The sequence below is a fragment of the Capra hircus genome, chromosome 8, assembly GCF_001704415.2.
Source record: "Capra hircus breed San Clemente chromosome 8, ASM170441v1, whole genome shotgun sequence".
NCBI classification, from domain to species: domain Eukaryota; kingdom Metazoa; phylum Chordata; class Mammalia; order Artiodactyla; family Bovidae; genus Capra; species Capra hircus.
In genome coordinates this window covers 75,204,592-75,219,876 of record NC_030815.1, presented here as the reverse complement: position 1 = coordinate 75,219,876, position 15,285 = coordinate 75,204,592, and the positions used below count along the sequence as shown (strand labels likewise).

The 15,285-nt window shown below is 36.2% G+C and overlaps 1 protein-coding gene across 1 annotated transcript in view; it reads left to right on the top strand.

Moving 5' to 3' along the window:
• The window catches only part of UBAP2 (ubiquitin associated protein 2), a 114,114-nt gene that overhangs the window by 19,009 nt on the left and 79,820 nt on the right, over positions 1 to 15,285 (top strand). The window contains exon 2 of the mRNA XM_013966140.2: positions 12,370 to 12,509. Within this exon, the coding sequence (XP_013821594.2) occupies positions 12,411 to 12,509 (99 nt within the window). The 5' untranslated portion in view covers positions 12,370 to 12,410. The remainder of the gene's footprint in view (positions 1 to 12,369; positions 12,510 to 15,285) is intronic.

The following is a 15,285-nucleotide window of genomic DNA, read 5'->3' as shown; positions in this document are numbered from 1 at the left end:
GTCTTTTTTATGTCTAATTATAGTTACCATCTTCTTATGGTGAATTTGTGCTATTGCTCATGTAAACTTTAATAGAAGTACAGGTGGCTGTTAACCATTTTGAGTTCATTCTGAAATTCTGGAATACTTGAAAATGCTGCTGAGATACCTTATCTACAAAAGGTTCTTGAAAATAACAGTTAATAAACCATTTTCTAAAAATGACCCATTACAGAGAAAATCTTTGTACTTTAATCAAGTTGGTTTATTCTGTTTTACTTTCTTTATATTGGAAGTAATTTTAGACCATTCTTGGACTTTAGATAATCTAGGAGCTTTATGTGGTATTTTGCTGATTTTGTTTTATGTGGTATTTGCTGGTTTTGTTTTTGTTTTACAGATGTAGTAGCATTTCTTATCCCTGTTAAAATCTCTCACATCTTTAATTCACTTTGAATGAGGTGAAGTAAATATGGCTTTTTAAAATTTAGTTGTATGGATTGAAATAACTTGGTGCTCCCTGCCACTTGAGAACCTGAGATATGTATGTTTGAGTTTCTACTGCATTATTTTTAGAATCTCTTGCTCTTGTCTGTTTCTATTCTAAGAATTCTCTTGGAACCTGTTGCATGGTAGTAGTCCTTGGGGGTAGAGAGTGATAGAGGGGATGGAACACAAGTGTAAACTGAATTCCTGTGGTCTGGCAACTGGGTGCTTATTGGAGAAGTACTGTCGTTTACTACACAGAGCTCTTTTTCCAGAAAAGGAAACAGAATTTCCCCATGTGAGAGTATGCTGAAGGTGTTGATTTTTACATCTAATTTCCATGCCTTATTCATTTTCATAATTCATTGGTGGTAATTTTTAAGGATGTTGGTAGTGATTTTGGTAACTTAAGCTTTTTACGTTGCTTTAAGAATGCACTGACTCCAGAACCTTTATGTAAAATACAAGAAAATTTGTCTGTTGAATCATATATCCTGTTAACTTGGCATTTTCTGAGCTCTGTTTTCTTTTCCCAGAGGATTCCATTATATTTAAATATTGTTGTTTGGAAATAACCATTTTTCTCTTTTAATTAAGATTTACTGCTCCAGGTTATTCATAAACTATTGCTACCAAAGACCTTTGGCATAAATATTGCAAATGGTTATTTCCAAACAACAATATTTAAACATAAGGTAAGCAGTGTACTTTTCATGTTTTACAAAGCAGTTATTTTGGTTTAGCTATGGAGCAGAAGCCTAATCACCTACTCATTGTTGAATGTGGATTAAGAATTGATGATTGGAATGGAGATAGAAGATGGTGTTAGTGGTGAAGAACTCTTCTGCCTATGAAGAAGATATAAGAGACCGTGGATTTGATTCCTGGGTAGGGAAGATCCCCTGGAGGAGGGCATGCAGTCCACTCCAGTATTCTTGCCTGGAGAATCCCCTGGTCAGAGGAGGCAGCAAGCTACAGTCCATAGGGTCACAAAGAGTCAGACACGACTGAAGCGACTTAGCACACACACACGGAGATAGAAAGTCTTAATGTTTATGTTTTGAGACAGTGAATTAGTAAATTTTTTATAGTTTGAAACATAAGGAGCTTATGGTTAATCTGATTGACAACTGAGAATTTGGATATATTACATCAAAATGTTTGGTTGTTGTTAATAGCAAGGCTATTAAGACTAAAAGTCTTTGTAAATCAAAAAAAACTCAGTCTTAATCCATTCAATTTAGCCTATTTCTGTACTTGCAGATTTTCATCACCAGATGGCACTGCTGTAAGAAAAAAGTTTCATTTTGTTATTTTTAATGTACCTAGTTTATTTTCATGGAGGGCACTGAGGGATAAATAGTTAAAGATAAGTGAGAAAAGGATCACATTATTCAATTAAAAGAATAACTGTTCTGAAATCTGTGGATAAACAAAAGATTTTTAAAAAAGGTTTTACCCTTGGAATACCCACTCAGGCGGATTTTGGTTGGATGCTTAACTTTAGATATTTAGCATAGAATTATGGAGTGAAGAATTACAGGGTATTAATGCTGAAAGTGATTTTAGAAATAAGTAATCTCTTTACTTCAGAAATACTAGCATGTTTCACATTTGTATGATGCCTGATAGTTAAAGTATTTGTATGTATGTTTTCAAAGCTGAGAATACTAAACTCAAAGAAAGCTTTTAAGATAATCATGACATAACAACCTTGTTTATATAATACAACCAAAAGAATAAACCCAAACCAACAAAATCTTCAAACTGTTTATCTCAAAAAAGGATGCAGAGTGTGTTATTCGTACTGACAGTGAGAGATTCAAATAGAGAAAAAAGTTTTAAACCATAATAGACACACATATGTTCTCATTAATTGGTTGTTTGCTATTAGAGTGCAGTAACATGCCTGTAGCTTAAGCATTCCAGTTGACAGAGAACATATTAAGAAAATAAATGATGTTAGGACACCTAGTTCAGTACAAAGCTTGTGAAACCTTTTTTAGCTAAAATCATTTTCAGGGACATAATTTTCCTTGTGATGCCTGAAATGGTATCCTGAGTTATGATGTCTCCTCTCTTTAAATTTAAGATACTCAGGTCCAAAAGATAACTAGAAATGCTTGTTTAATGTCATTTCATTAGCCTGAGATGTGTAAGATTTATAAATAAGGGTACATTGTTTCACATCATGGGAGTGTTTGCTTTGGGGTCTCCATAACTGATTGTTTTAGAAAACAATTTATTTATTGTTCTTTTTTGGAATCATTGACTCTTATGATTTGGTCTGTCTTAGGTTATTCTTAATTTTTACAGTTGGAATATACGTGTACATATAGTGACTCACATTGTTGTACAGTATAAACAAATACAACATTGTAAAGCAATTATTCACCAATAAAAAAAGATACCAGCTTCTATCACATGTCATTTCAACACATTTGTCAAGTGTCTCTTCTGTTGACACCTACAGAGTAGTAAAGGGAGCAAAACAAAATGAGTTTCTGGTCTTGTTTATGATTTAAGTCTGGGAAGGCAAGTTAAATATAGGAGAAATAGAGAATTTATAAGCTGAAATATGAATTGCATGTATATACTTTAGAATTCAGAGGAAAGTCGGTAGATAAAAGGCATTAGGAAATAAAATCCTAGTATTCTGTAGGCTGTTTTGGAATATTTTAGATAGAAACTCAAGGGCAGTTTAGGTTATCTGCTGTCAGCTTCTGGTCAACTCTTGCCGGTTTTCCTGTTGGATGGTTTTCTATTGTTTCTTGTTTCATAGTATTTCTTTCTTTTTTCTTGGCTGTACTGAGTGGTTTGTGGTATCTTAATTCCCCTACCAGGGATTGAACGTAGGCCCTCAGCAGTGAAAGCTGAGTCCTAACCATGGGACTGGTAGGGCATTTCTCATAGTGTTTCTTCCTTCCCTCCTTTCTCTTTAATTGAAATATAGTTGATTTACAATGTTAGTTTCTGGTGTACAGTGAAGTGATTCAGTTTTACTTATTACATTCTTAATATTTTCTCCATTATGGTTTATTACAGGATATTGAATATAGTTCCCTGTGCTGTACAGTAGGACCTTGTTGTTTATCCATCTTAGTATTTAATAAAATCCAAATACTACTAGTCAGATGTATGTTGATAAAAAAATTTCCCAGTTTATGGCTTATATTTTTACAGGGCCAGCTGCCTTTTTCTGAACAGAAGTTTTTAATTTTAGTTATTAATCTTTGGGACTTCTCTGGTGGTACAGTGGTTAGGACTCCACGTTTCCACTGCACAGGGCATGGGTTTGATCCCTGGCTGGGGAACTGAGATCCTGTATGCCACATGGTGAGGCCAAAAAAAAAAGTTATTAATCGTTGCAATTTTAACACCTTTTGACTCTTAAGAAAATAATTACTCTCATGAGATAAAAATTCCTTTCTTGGGGTTAAAAAAATTAGCCTTATTTTCTTCTGAAATCAATAGTTTTGCTCTCTGTGTGTTCTTAGAGTACCTGTAAAGTAACTTTTATAATGTATGGTTTAGGAAAAGACATTTTAAAACCTATACTCAACCAGTTCTTTCAGCCTCTTTGAAAGTCCATCTTTTCCTGACCACATGCATCTTGTTGGAAATCATATTTCTGGGCTTTCTCTTCTGATCCATTGCATGGATTGTCTGTCCCTGTACCAGTTGTGTACTGTGATAAATACTGTAGCTTATAATCCTTGATACCTAGATGGTCAGTCTTGTGCCTTGTTGTTTTAAGAAGCATCTTAGCTGTTGACTATTCCCTGTGTCATTTTAGAATCACCTTGTCAGGTTTGAGAACAAAACCCTTGTTAGACTTTTGTTGGAAATTCAGTTGAATCTAGTTGAGGAAGAATGATCACTTTTACTGAGTGAACCTTTTAAAATAGGAGTTAGAGCACTTTTTTCCAAAGACCAGATAGTAAACATTTTCTGCTTTGCCTGTGTTATAACTTAACTATTCAATACTGCCATTGTAGTGAAAAAGCAGCCATAGACAACTTATGTGGAAATTTTTTTTGTTAGCTGATATTTAGGTGTAACCCTTGTACGTTTATTTTTATTTTGTATCTAAAATTTTCCTGAACTTACTAATTATAATAATGTATCTGAAGATTCTTTATATTTTTTATTAAAGTATAGTTGGTTCACAGTGTTTCAGGTGTTTACACTTTTCTTTGGGAACTGTGGTTTTTTTTATTTTTTAAATTTATTTTTGGCTGTGCTGGGTCATCATTGCTGCACGTGGGTTTTCTCTAGTTCTGGCGAGTGGGGACTACTTTCTAGTTGCTCTGCATGGGTTTCTCTCTTGTGGAACAAGGGCTCTAGGGTGAATGTACTCAATAGTTGTGGCTCCTGGGCTCCAGAGCTCCGGCCTCAGTAGTTGCGGTATACAGGCCTAGTTGCTGCATGGCACGTGGGATGTAACTGGACGAGTGATTGAACTCGTGTTCACTATTGAATCTCCGGGGAAGTTCTTGACCAAAAGAATACTAAGGAAATGGTTTCCAACTGGATATTCTTGTTTTACTGCTACCTTTTTGTAGAAATGCTTTGTCACTAAAATGGATTCTTAAAAACTTTTAACGTGTTCCCTAAGCATGAAATAATATGACCATTCTACATTATTTTGCCATATATATTGCCACTCTCCATTTTCAGCTTTTTATTTAATTTGATAAAGCTTTTTATGTGTAGTTATTGGAATTGGATTTGTTTTGCTGTTTTCTCTCTTTTTAATATTTATTTACTTATTCGGCTGGCTGGATCTTACTTGTGGTACGTGGGATCTTTCGTTATGGCGCACAGACTCTAATTGCAGTGCAAGGGCTTAGTTGCCCTGCAGCAAATGGAATCTTCCCGGACCAGGGATCAAACCGGGGCAGCAGAGAGAGAACTCTGTGAGTTGGGTTTTTAAAAAGAGGACCTTGAGAAGGCTGATAATGAGTTTCTAGACTTCCGTGAGCAGATGGATATGATTCAGTCTAAACGAGATAGGTTGGATCAGGAAATAGCTTGGATCAGTTAGGGCATTGTAGTATTCTTTTGCTTGGACATCTCAGTCATTGAATCATCTTTTAAGTGGCAGACAGTTAAATCTCAGTTTACATTTTCAATCTAGTAGGCTTAAACATTAAAAATTTAAATCAAGTACGTTATTATTATTATTTTGTACTTCTCCAGGGAGTGTTTTATTTTTATTTTTTAAAATTGAAGACTAGTTGATTTAAAATCCTGTGTTTCAGGTGTACGGCAAAGTGATTCAGTTATATATAAATTTTTCCTGGTGATATTCCATTACAGGTTACTATAAGATACTGAATATAGTTTCCTGCTATACAGTAAATCCTTGTTACTTAGCTGTTTTAATTACAGTAATGAGTATCTGTTAATTCCAGATTCCTAGTTTATCTTCTCCCAGCTTCCCACTTGGTAACTGTATGTTTCTGTGTCTGTTTCTGTTTTGTAAAGAAGTTCATTTTTTTTTTCTTTTTTTAGATTCTACAGATAGATGATGTTGTCTTTGTCTTTGGCCTACTTCACTCAGTATGATCTCTGTGTTACTACAAGGGGCAATATTTTATTCTTTTTCATGGCTGAGTAATGTTCCATTGAAGCACATAATTTTCTATGTGCTGCATTTAGGCCAGTTGAGTCAAGCAGATATTTGTAGGCCATAGATGATTAGTCTGTTTCCGGTTCATGCTCCTTAAGTGTGGTTCAGAGGGGAAGATGCATGTGTTTTCCAGTTAATTATATTCACCTAAAACAGCAGACTTGTAAAAAATATTTTAATTTTAATATAGAATCTTTATTTATTTTTGGCCATGCTGGGTCTTCGTTGCTATGCTTGGGCTTTCGCTAGTTGCAGCAAGCAAGGTCTACTCTACAGTTGTAGAGCATGGGCTTCTTGTTGCAGTGGCTTCTCTTGCAGATCATGAGCTCTAGGAGCTTGGGCTTCAGTAGTTGAGCCTTGGCAGGCGCAATTGGTTGTGGCGCTTAGTTACCTTAAAGCATGTGGGATCCTCCTGGACCAGGGATCCAACCAGCCATTGGACCATCAGGGAAGTCCTGCAGCAGACTATTTTAACACTACAATTAGTTGATTGAGTTTATACCATGTCAGCAGATCTTGAAAACAATAATTTTCTTCAGAAAGAACATAGGTAGTATATTGATTAAATACCATGTGTAAGTTTATTGAGGGTCAGCATTTTCTCCTAATAGTTTCTTTGGGAACAAGCAGGTACCTTTTGTTCTTAAGGAAGCATAGAGCCTGTTAAAACAGCGTGTGAATTATAGGATTTTGTTTAATGACTGAATTAGCAGTTATAGTCTGCATTTTTCCTGGAAAGGAATACCCTTAAGCTTTAAATACATTTTAGAGCTCTACTAAATTCTTAGAGCAGAGTTTTTCGCCTGGACATCCATCAGCATTGAACAGGTGGAGTGGGTTGTTCCTGGATGGGTTTTGACGGGAGAGGGAGCGAAGATGAGATGTAATTCTCTTGACATTTCAGGCAGAAATTTCTGTGGATATGCCTTTTTCTGAGGGGAGGGGCCATAATTTTTATCAGTTTGTCTAAGTGCTTAATGACCCAAAAGATTGAGTCACCATATTGTATTAGAGTGAAACACATGTTTAATGACAGACATGAAAGTGTTATTTTTACCTTTAATGAGGTTGTGAATCTGGCATCTGAGATTGTAATAAACTGGAGAGAGAACATTCTTTAGGATGTTTTCAAATATGTATTGAGGCTTAAAGTATATGAGAAAAGCACCAGAGTTAGCAGCTCTTCACCTAGTGACATCATGTATGACTTAAGTGGACTCTTGTTTAAAATTCAAGTTCTTTTTATTTTGTGGGATGTTTCAGCAAAGGATCTATTCACCTTAACTCACTTCTGCTTTAATTACTGAGTTGAGGTGTGACATTCTAATTACTTTCATGGTAACGTGGATCATCAGTATCATTTTTAAATTCTTTTTTATGACTTCTTTAGGCTTCCTCTCCTATTCGTAGTGGTTAAAACCTTTGCCATTTTCTTTTGTTCCTCCACCCCCCACTCATCTAGTATGTATTCTCTGCAGGTGTTTTGTCTCTTTTACTAAAAAAGTAAAGATTGATAAAACCAACTCTGTTGACTGTCTTTCCTAATCTTCAAATCTTCTTCCTAATCTTTGAATCTTTGAACCTTCTTCCTAATCTTCGAATCTTTGAATCTTCCTAATCTTCTAATCTGTTGCTCCTGCCCTTTTATTCATTCTGTTGGCCTGCGGAGAGGGCACCCTCTTCTTGTCCAAGGGAGTCTTTTCCCTTTATTGCTATTTCAGTTTAATGCCTCTCAGTTACTCCCTCTTTGGCTTATAGATAGGCCTCTTTTATTCAGTTAATATGTATTTGGAAGAATAAAAGTGACAGGATGGATGTAATCACTGTCCTCATGGTGCTTACAGTGTATTAGAATTGCTCAGTGTACCTCATCCTTACAAAATTCTACTTTGTTCTGTATCTCCTTCTGGTTACTGCTTCTTGCAAGTATGATTAGTTTACTGCCCCTCTCCCTCGTTCATCTTGGCTTTTTCCACTCCAGGGTTTCTAAGCTCTGTTGGCAGTGGTCACTAGTGGCCTCCTAGTTGCAGAGTTCCAGTGGACCTTCGATTCACGCAGTGATTTTTAAAATTCTTGAAAATATTAAAGGGTTTACTTTGTTATTTTAAATGTTCATGTTGTTTGCTATTTTTCTGAGTGTATATGACTGTCAGGAAAAGTTAGGGAGATGGTGCTAAGGTGGGCTGCAAATTACAGTGTCTCTAGCCACAGGTCTTGTTTGTTGGAGACTGCAGTGTCTACAGTTGGGTGTTGTGTAGCTTGTTTACATAAATAAGAGTTCTGTCACCTCCATCCTTGATGTTGGGCTACTGTTTTGCTAGTATAGGTTATGAAGGCAAGAGTTACTGGTTTGATTTGTATGCTCTGTACCCTAGGAAATAAGCAATTGGAGCTCACTGTGTTGCATCTCATTGGTCTGTAGAACCTTTTCAAGTTTTATTTCTGATTCTTAAAATGGGGATTATGCCAAATTCTATAGTGTTGAGGATTACAGTGAGTAATTTAAATAAAATATTTAGCTTGTTGTTCAGCATGTAATAAATTTAAATAAAAAGTTGCTGTCACTATATAAACATTACAGTTGAGCCATATTACCTTTTATGGGGAACAGTAATTGGTTTTTTTCCCCTCACTGTTGTTTATGTTTCTGTGTACCCACCACTGATGATACTTAATCATATATACAAATTCACTTCTTAAGATGGTCAAAAACATTTTCTTGGAGGCATCTCTTTGGTATCCCTCTATATTCCTGCTCTGATTAGATCTGATTGCTCTGTAGGCCTCCTGTAGTCAAGATGTCATCTTGATAATTTTTCACTGTCGTCTGAGGGAGCCACCTCTCCTGTTTCCTGTGTTAGACCTCCTTCTTATCCCCTAGTTTTTGGCAATCACTGATCTACTTTCTCTAATTTTGTCTTTTTTAAAATGTCATAAAAATGGAATCATACAGTATGCAGCTTTTTAAATCTGGCTGCTTTTATTTAGTATAATGTGTTTGAGATTCATTCATGTTCAACAGTTGGTTCCTTTTTATTGCTAATTAATAGCTGTATGGATATGCTACACATACTCACTCTTTGAAGTACATTTGGCATATTTCCAATTTGGGGGACGGCGACTTTTCAGATTATTTTTGAGAAAAGTGGCCTGTAGCCATCCCGAGTTACAAGGGAGGCTGAAAAATTGAATATTTAGCTTTTCACCCTCTTTGCAAGAGGACTGCGAGAGAAAAAATACGTTGTAAAGGGATTTCGGTACGTAATTCATGGTGTCAGTTGCAAATGGCCTTTTCTTAGAATGCTGTTTCAGAGGTTTTGTTTGTTCCAGGAGCTTCCTGAGTATGAGGTCCACAACCTGTTTCTGTCTTCACATTGATTGGAATCTTTGCTGAGTATAGGATTCTAGATTAGAAATTGTGCTCTTAAGGCATTGTTGCACTGTTTTTTAAATTGGGGTAAAGTATACAGAATTTACCATTTTAACCATTTTTTAAGTGTACATTTTGTACACTTTATGTTAAGTACATTCACATGGTATTGTGGCCGTCCATCTTCACAACTTTTTACGTTTCTTCCTCAACAAAAATTCCATACCCATTAAACAGTAGTTCCCCATTTCCCCAAGCTCCCAACCTCTGGTAACTATTATTCAACTTTGCCTATGAATTGGACTACTCCAAGTAACTCATATAAGTAGAGCCATAGGATATTTGTCCTTTTGTGGCTGACTAATTTTGCTTAGCATAATGTCTTCAAGGTTCATTCATGTTTGTTGCATGTGTCAGAAATTCCTCCCTTTTTAAGGCCGAATAATATTCCATTTTATGTTTATATTCCTTGTGTACTTAATATTTTATCTGTAGTTAGAAACCTGGGTTGCTTCCACTTCTGAGCTGTTGTTAGCTATGGACATGGGTGTATGAATATCTCTTTGAGACCCTGCTTTTAATTTCTTTGGTTTATACTCAGAAGTGGAATTACTGAATGGGATGGTTTTATAGGAACATGATACTGTTTTCCATAGCGGCTGCACCATTTTATATTCTTAACAGTCGTATTCAGGATTCTAATTTTTCTGCATCTTCTCTAAAACTTATATTCTGTTTAAATATATTTTTTTTATCATAGTAGCCATGCTATTCAGTGTGAAGTGGTGTTTTGTTGTTGTTTGTGTTTTGATGGCATATTGAATTATGTGCCTGGCACTTGCTATTAAGTGTTGAGTAAATAAAGGAAAATTACAGTTGTTTTTGTCTCACTGGAAGATTTGTCATTTATAAGTGGTTTTTGCCTTAAGGTATAGCTTGTCCTAGACATCACATTTTGAATTGGATTATTGGCAGTAAAGTCTCCGCTGGACATAATATTGCCTTTGGGTTCAGATACCAACTGCAAATGGAAAGAGGCAGTTAAAACTACATATGTTAATATGTTAATAGGAGTAACTATATACACTTGTCCCTGGGCATCTTGCGCAGGGTTGGTTCTAGGACCTCCCTCAGATAACAGAATTTTGTGCATGCTTGTCTCCCTTACAGAAATCGCATAATTGGGACTTCTCTGGTGGTCTAGTGTTTGACTGTGTGCTTTCACTGCAGAGGACGTGGGTTTGATCCCTGGTCAGGGAACTAAGATCCCCTATGCCAAAAAACAAAAAAAAAGGCAAATACTATTTCTTGAATATAACCTACACGCATCCTGCTTTATGCTTTAAGTCATCTCTGGATTACTTATAATACCTAGTACATGTAAATGCTATGTAAATAGTTGCCATAGTGTGGCAAACTTGAAGTTTTGCTTTTTGGATCTTCCTGAAAAAAATGTTTTTCTAATATTTTCTGTTTGTGGTTGGTTGAATCTCCGGATGCAGAGGGCTAACTTTATAGTGGTAAACTAATTGCTGGTTAAAATTGAGATATTTTATATTTTTGTTTAGAATTGCTATAATCACCATTGAGAATAGTGTTTGCTGTGGGTTTGTTGTATATGGCCTTTACTATGTTGAAGTATGTTCCTTCTGCGTCTACTTTCTAGGGAGCTTTTATCTTAAACAAATGTTGCATTTTGTCAAAAGCTTTCTCTGAATCTATGGAGATGATCATATAGCTTTTATCTTTCAATTTGCTAATATGGTGTATCACATTGATTTGTTATGTTGAAGAATCCTTGCATCCCTGGGATAAAACCCACTTGATCATGATGTGTGACCTTTTTAATGTGTTGTATTCTGTTTGCTAGAATTTTGTTGAGGATTTTTGCATCTATGTTTATCAGTGATACTGTCCTGTAATTTTCTTTTTTGTGGCATCTTTGTCTGGGTTTTAGTATCAGAGTGATGGTGGCTTCATAGAATGGGTTTGGGAGTTTTCCTCCTGCAATTCTCTGGAAGAATTTGAGCAGGATAGGTGTTAGCTGTTCTCTAAACTTTTGATAGAATTCTCCTGTGAAGCCATTGGCCCTGGGCTTTTGTTTGTTGGAAGACTTTTGATTACAGTTTTGATTTCCATGCTTGTGATTGGTTTATTCATATTTTCTATTTCTTCCTGGTTCAGTTTTGAAAGATTATATTATTCTAAGAATTTGTCTAATGAGATGAACCTGGAGCCTATTACATAGAGTGAAGTAAGTCAGAAAGAAAAACATATATGTATATTAATGCATATATATGGAATCTAGAAAGGTGATACTGGTGCTCCCATTTGCAGGGCAGCAGTGGAGATGCAGACATAGAGAATGGACTTACAGATACGGAGGTGAGGGAGGGGAGGAGAGAAAGGAGACGATGGGATGAATGGAGAGGGTGGCATAGAAACATATACACTATCATATGTAAAATAGATAGCCAGTAGGAATTTGCTGTATGACTCAGGGAACTCAAACCAGTATTTTATAACAACCTAGAAGGGTGAGATTGGATAGGAGGTGGGAGGGAGTTTCAAGAGGGAGGGCACATACATATACCTATGGTTGATTCATGTTGATGTATGGCAGACACCAACACAATATTGTAAATCAATTATCACCCAATTAAAAATTAATTTTAAAAATTGCTATAATCGTAAACCATAGACATTTAGACTGCCTTACTTAGTAAAATTGGCTTAAAAGCTACCAGGGGAATCTAAAATCCTTAGTGGGTAGTTTCTTGAGAATTTCCTTTCTAGAGAATCTTTGTTTTATCTCATATTTCTTCCATATCCCTGAATTTTATCCTTGCTGTTTTTTTGTAATCTGGAAGTTTTGCTTACCATGTCTGATTTCTTGCAGATTTTCTATTTTGTACATACGTTATTTTGTATATACTGTATATGATGACTTCGGTGAGCAGTGACCGGTCCAGAGGCGCTCGGGAAAAACCACAGATTTCAGCAACACAGGCAACACAACTACAGAAACAAGTGGTACAGGTAAGTTTTTGTGGAACCCTTGTTTTCTTTGTTTAAAATTACAGAAATTAAGGGGCATATATGCGTTAATGTTCTCCTTTGTAGGAAACCCAGGATTTTGAAACTTGTTTTTAAAAAGATAGTTTAGGGATTTCTCTGGTGGTCCAGGGGTTAAGAATCCACTGCCAAAGCAGGCAGCACAGGTTCAGTCCCTCGTCTGGGAAGGTTCTACGAGCCATGGAGCAACTAACCCTGTATGCCACAAGCACTAAAGCCCACACACCTTAGAGGCTCCACAAGAAGAGAAATCACCACAGTGAAAAGCCTGCCCACCACAATTAGGCAGTAGCCCCCACTTGCCACAACTAGAGAAAACCTTTACACAACAACCAAGATGGAGTGCAGCCAAAAATAGTTTTTTTTTTTTTTAAAGAAAAGGATATATTGAATTTTTTAAACAAATAAATAGTCTATAATAGGAAAGAGGAAGTACAGATTCAGGTGAACTTGTTCCTTAACTGTTTAATCCTGAACTTTTTCCTACTACTTATTAGCACCTAGGTCATCTCCTTTTTGTCATTAATCCAGGTGTGTCCCTGGAATGTAATATGAAAATCTCAAGTGGAAAACACTGTGGAAAACAATACTCTGAAGTAGAGAGAAATCTGATTACAAGAGATTTTTAAAATGCTGTCTTTTCTGGGACTTCCCGGGGGGTTTAGGAGTTGGGACTCCATGCTTCCACTGCACAGGCATGAGTATGATACCTGGTTGGGGAGCTGAGATCCCTCATGACGTGCGATGTGGCAAAAAAAAAAAAAAAAAAAAAAAGTGAGTTGTTGGGAATGGAAACTATCTTCATCTCCCACCCAAATAAAATTTTTGGAAAGCCGTCCATTGAGCTTTGAGAAGGATTTCTAGACCCTTAGATTTTTGATTTCCAGAGAATCAAAGTCTACAGAATGGAGGAAGGAGGACTGCCAAGTATTGTCTCTACTAGCTTTTCCATTGGCCCTTTAGGGGTGGCTCATTTTATAGAAGAAAAAAACTGCCCGCTGAACTGTGAGAAGGATTCCTAGACACTTAGATTTCTGACTTTCCTTGTAAAAAAACGTTTGGTTAGAATTTCTCAAAGCAGTAAAATCCTTAACCCTATTCTGAAAGTGTTTCTTAAGGGAACAACCTGAAATTGGGGGTAGAATGTGTGTCCCTCATTCCAGAAGATACTTCCTGCCCAATCTAAATGTCTGATGGTAGAGGTGTCCTGAGACACTCTTATCGAGGCAGCAGGGTGTAAGAAGACCATGAGCTCTTTTGAATCTGAGTAAACCTGGGTTTGGGACCTAAGTTTGCCACTTTACCATTGAGATGTTAATTATTTAAGTCTCTTTGAACCTCAGTATAAAAGAAAAATTGCTTGGAGAGTTAGAGAAACATTTTGAGAGTAGTACATAAAATTTCTGAATATCTTTCTTCTAGATTCCCCCCAGATTTTAACATTTTTGCCATGTTTGCTAATTTATCCTGTTCTCTCTCCTTCTACAAAGGAGAAACTACACACAACTTTTCCTTCAAACTTTTTGAGAATAAATTGCAGATATGGTGCGTCTCTACCCCTAAATATTGCAGTATATAATTTTAAAAAAAGTGAAGTGAAGTCACTCAGTCTTGTCTGACTCTGCAACCCCATGGACTGTAGCCCACAGGCTCCTCCATCCATGGAATTTTCCAGGCAAGAGTACTGGAGTGGTTTGCCATTTCCTTCTCCAGGAATCTTCCTGACCGAGGGATTGAACCTGGGTCTCCCGCGTTGCAGGCAGACACTACCATCTGAGCCACCAGGGAAACAAGGATCTTATTTTATGTAGTCACAAAACAATTATCAGAAATCAGAAAATCAGCTCATCTAATGTAACCTGTACATTGTATTCATATTTCCCCAATTGTCCCAATAATGTCCTTTTTAGCTAATTAAGTCCTTGATTATACATTGTATTTAGGTGTCAGTTCTCTTTATTTAGTCTTTCTTTCTTTTTTTTTCTTAGTCTTTCTTTTTTGAAATATCATTTATTTATTTGGCTGCTGTGGGTCTTAGTTGTGGCACATAAGATCTAGTTCCCCGACCAGGGCGTAGACCCAGCCACTTGCACTGGGAGCACTGAGTCTTAGCCACTGGACCACTAGGGAAGTCCCTCTTTAGTATCTTTTAATGTAGGACTTGCTCTGTTTCATGACACTGATGTATTTGAAGAATATATGCCATTTATTTTATAGAATATCTCCCAGTTTTAGTTTGTCTGATACTTTTTCATGATTAGAGGAAGTTTATGCATTTTTGGTAGAAGTGCCACAGAAATGATGATCTGTACTTAATGCATCATATATGATGTATAGAACATAGGTTTGTCTTATAAACTGGTAATTTTGTCACTTGATTATCTAGTATCATGTGAGGATGATGTTTTAAAACACTCTAGTTTTAAAAAATTAAAATGGAGTGTGATAATGTTAAACTTAAAAAGTTATTTTATGAGGAAAAATGGGCTTATTTGGGAATAGTAGAGAATTGCAATTCAGAATAAGCAAGCCATTGCAGAAACCATAGGCAAGTCTCAGAAACAGAGGAACCTTATTTTATAGAGAAAAATGAGGAAGTTGGGAGGGGTTGTTTTGAACAAAAGTCCATTAGAGAAAAGTGAGGTACAGGGTAATAAGGGTTTCTCATTAACTGAGTTGCTGAAATAGTTGATTTCTTGTAGGGATGCAATGTACATCTTTTCCCATTGGGGCCTACCTG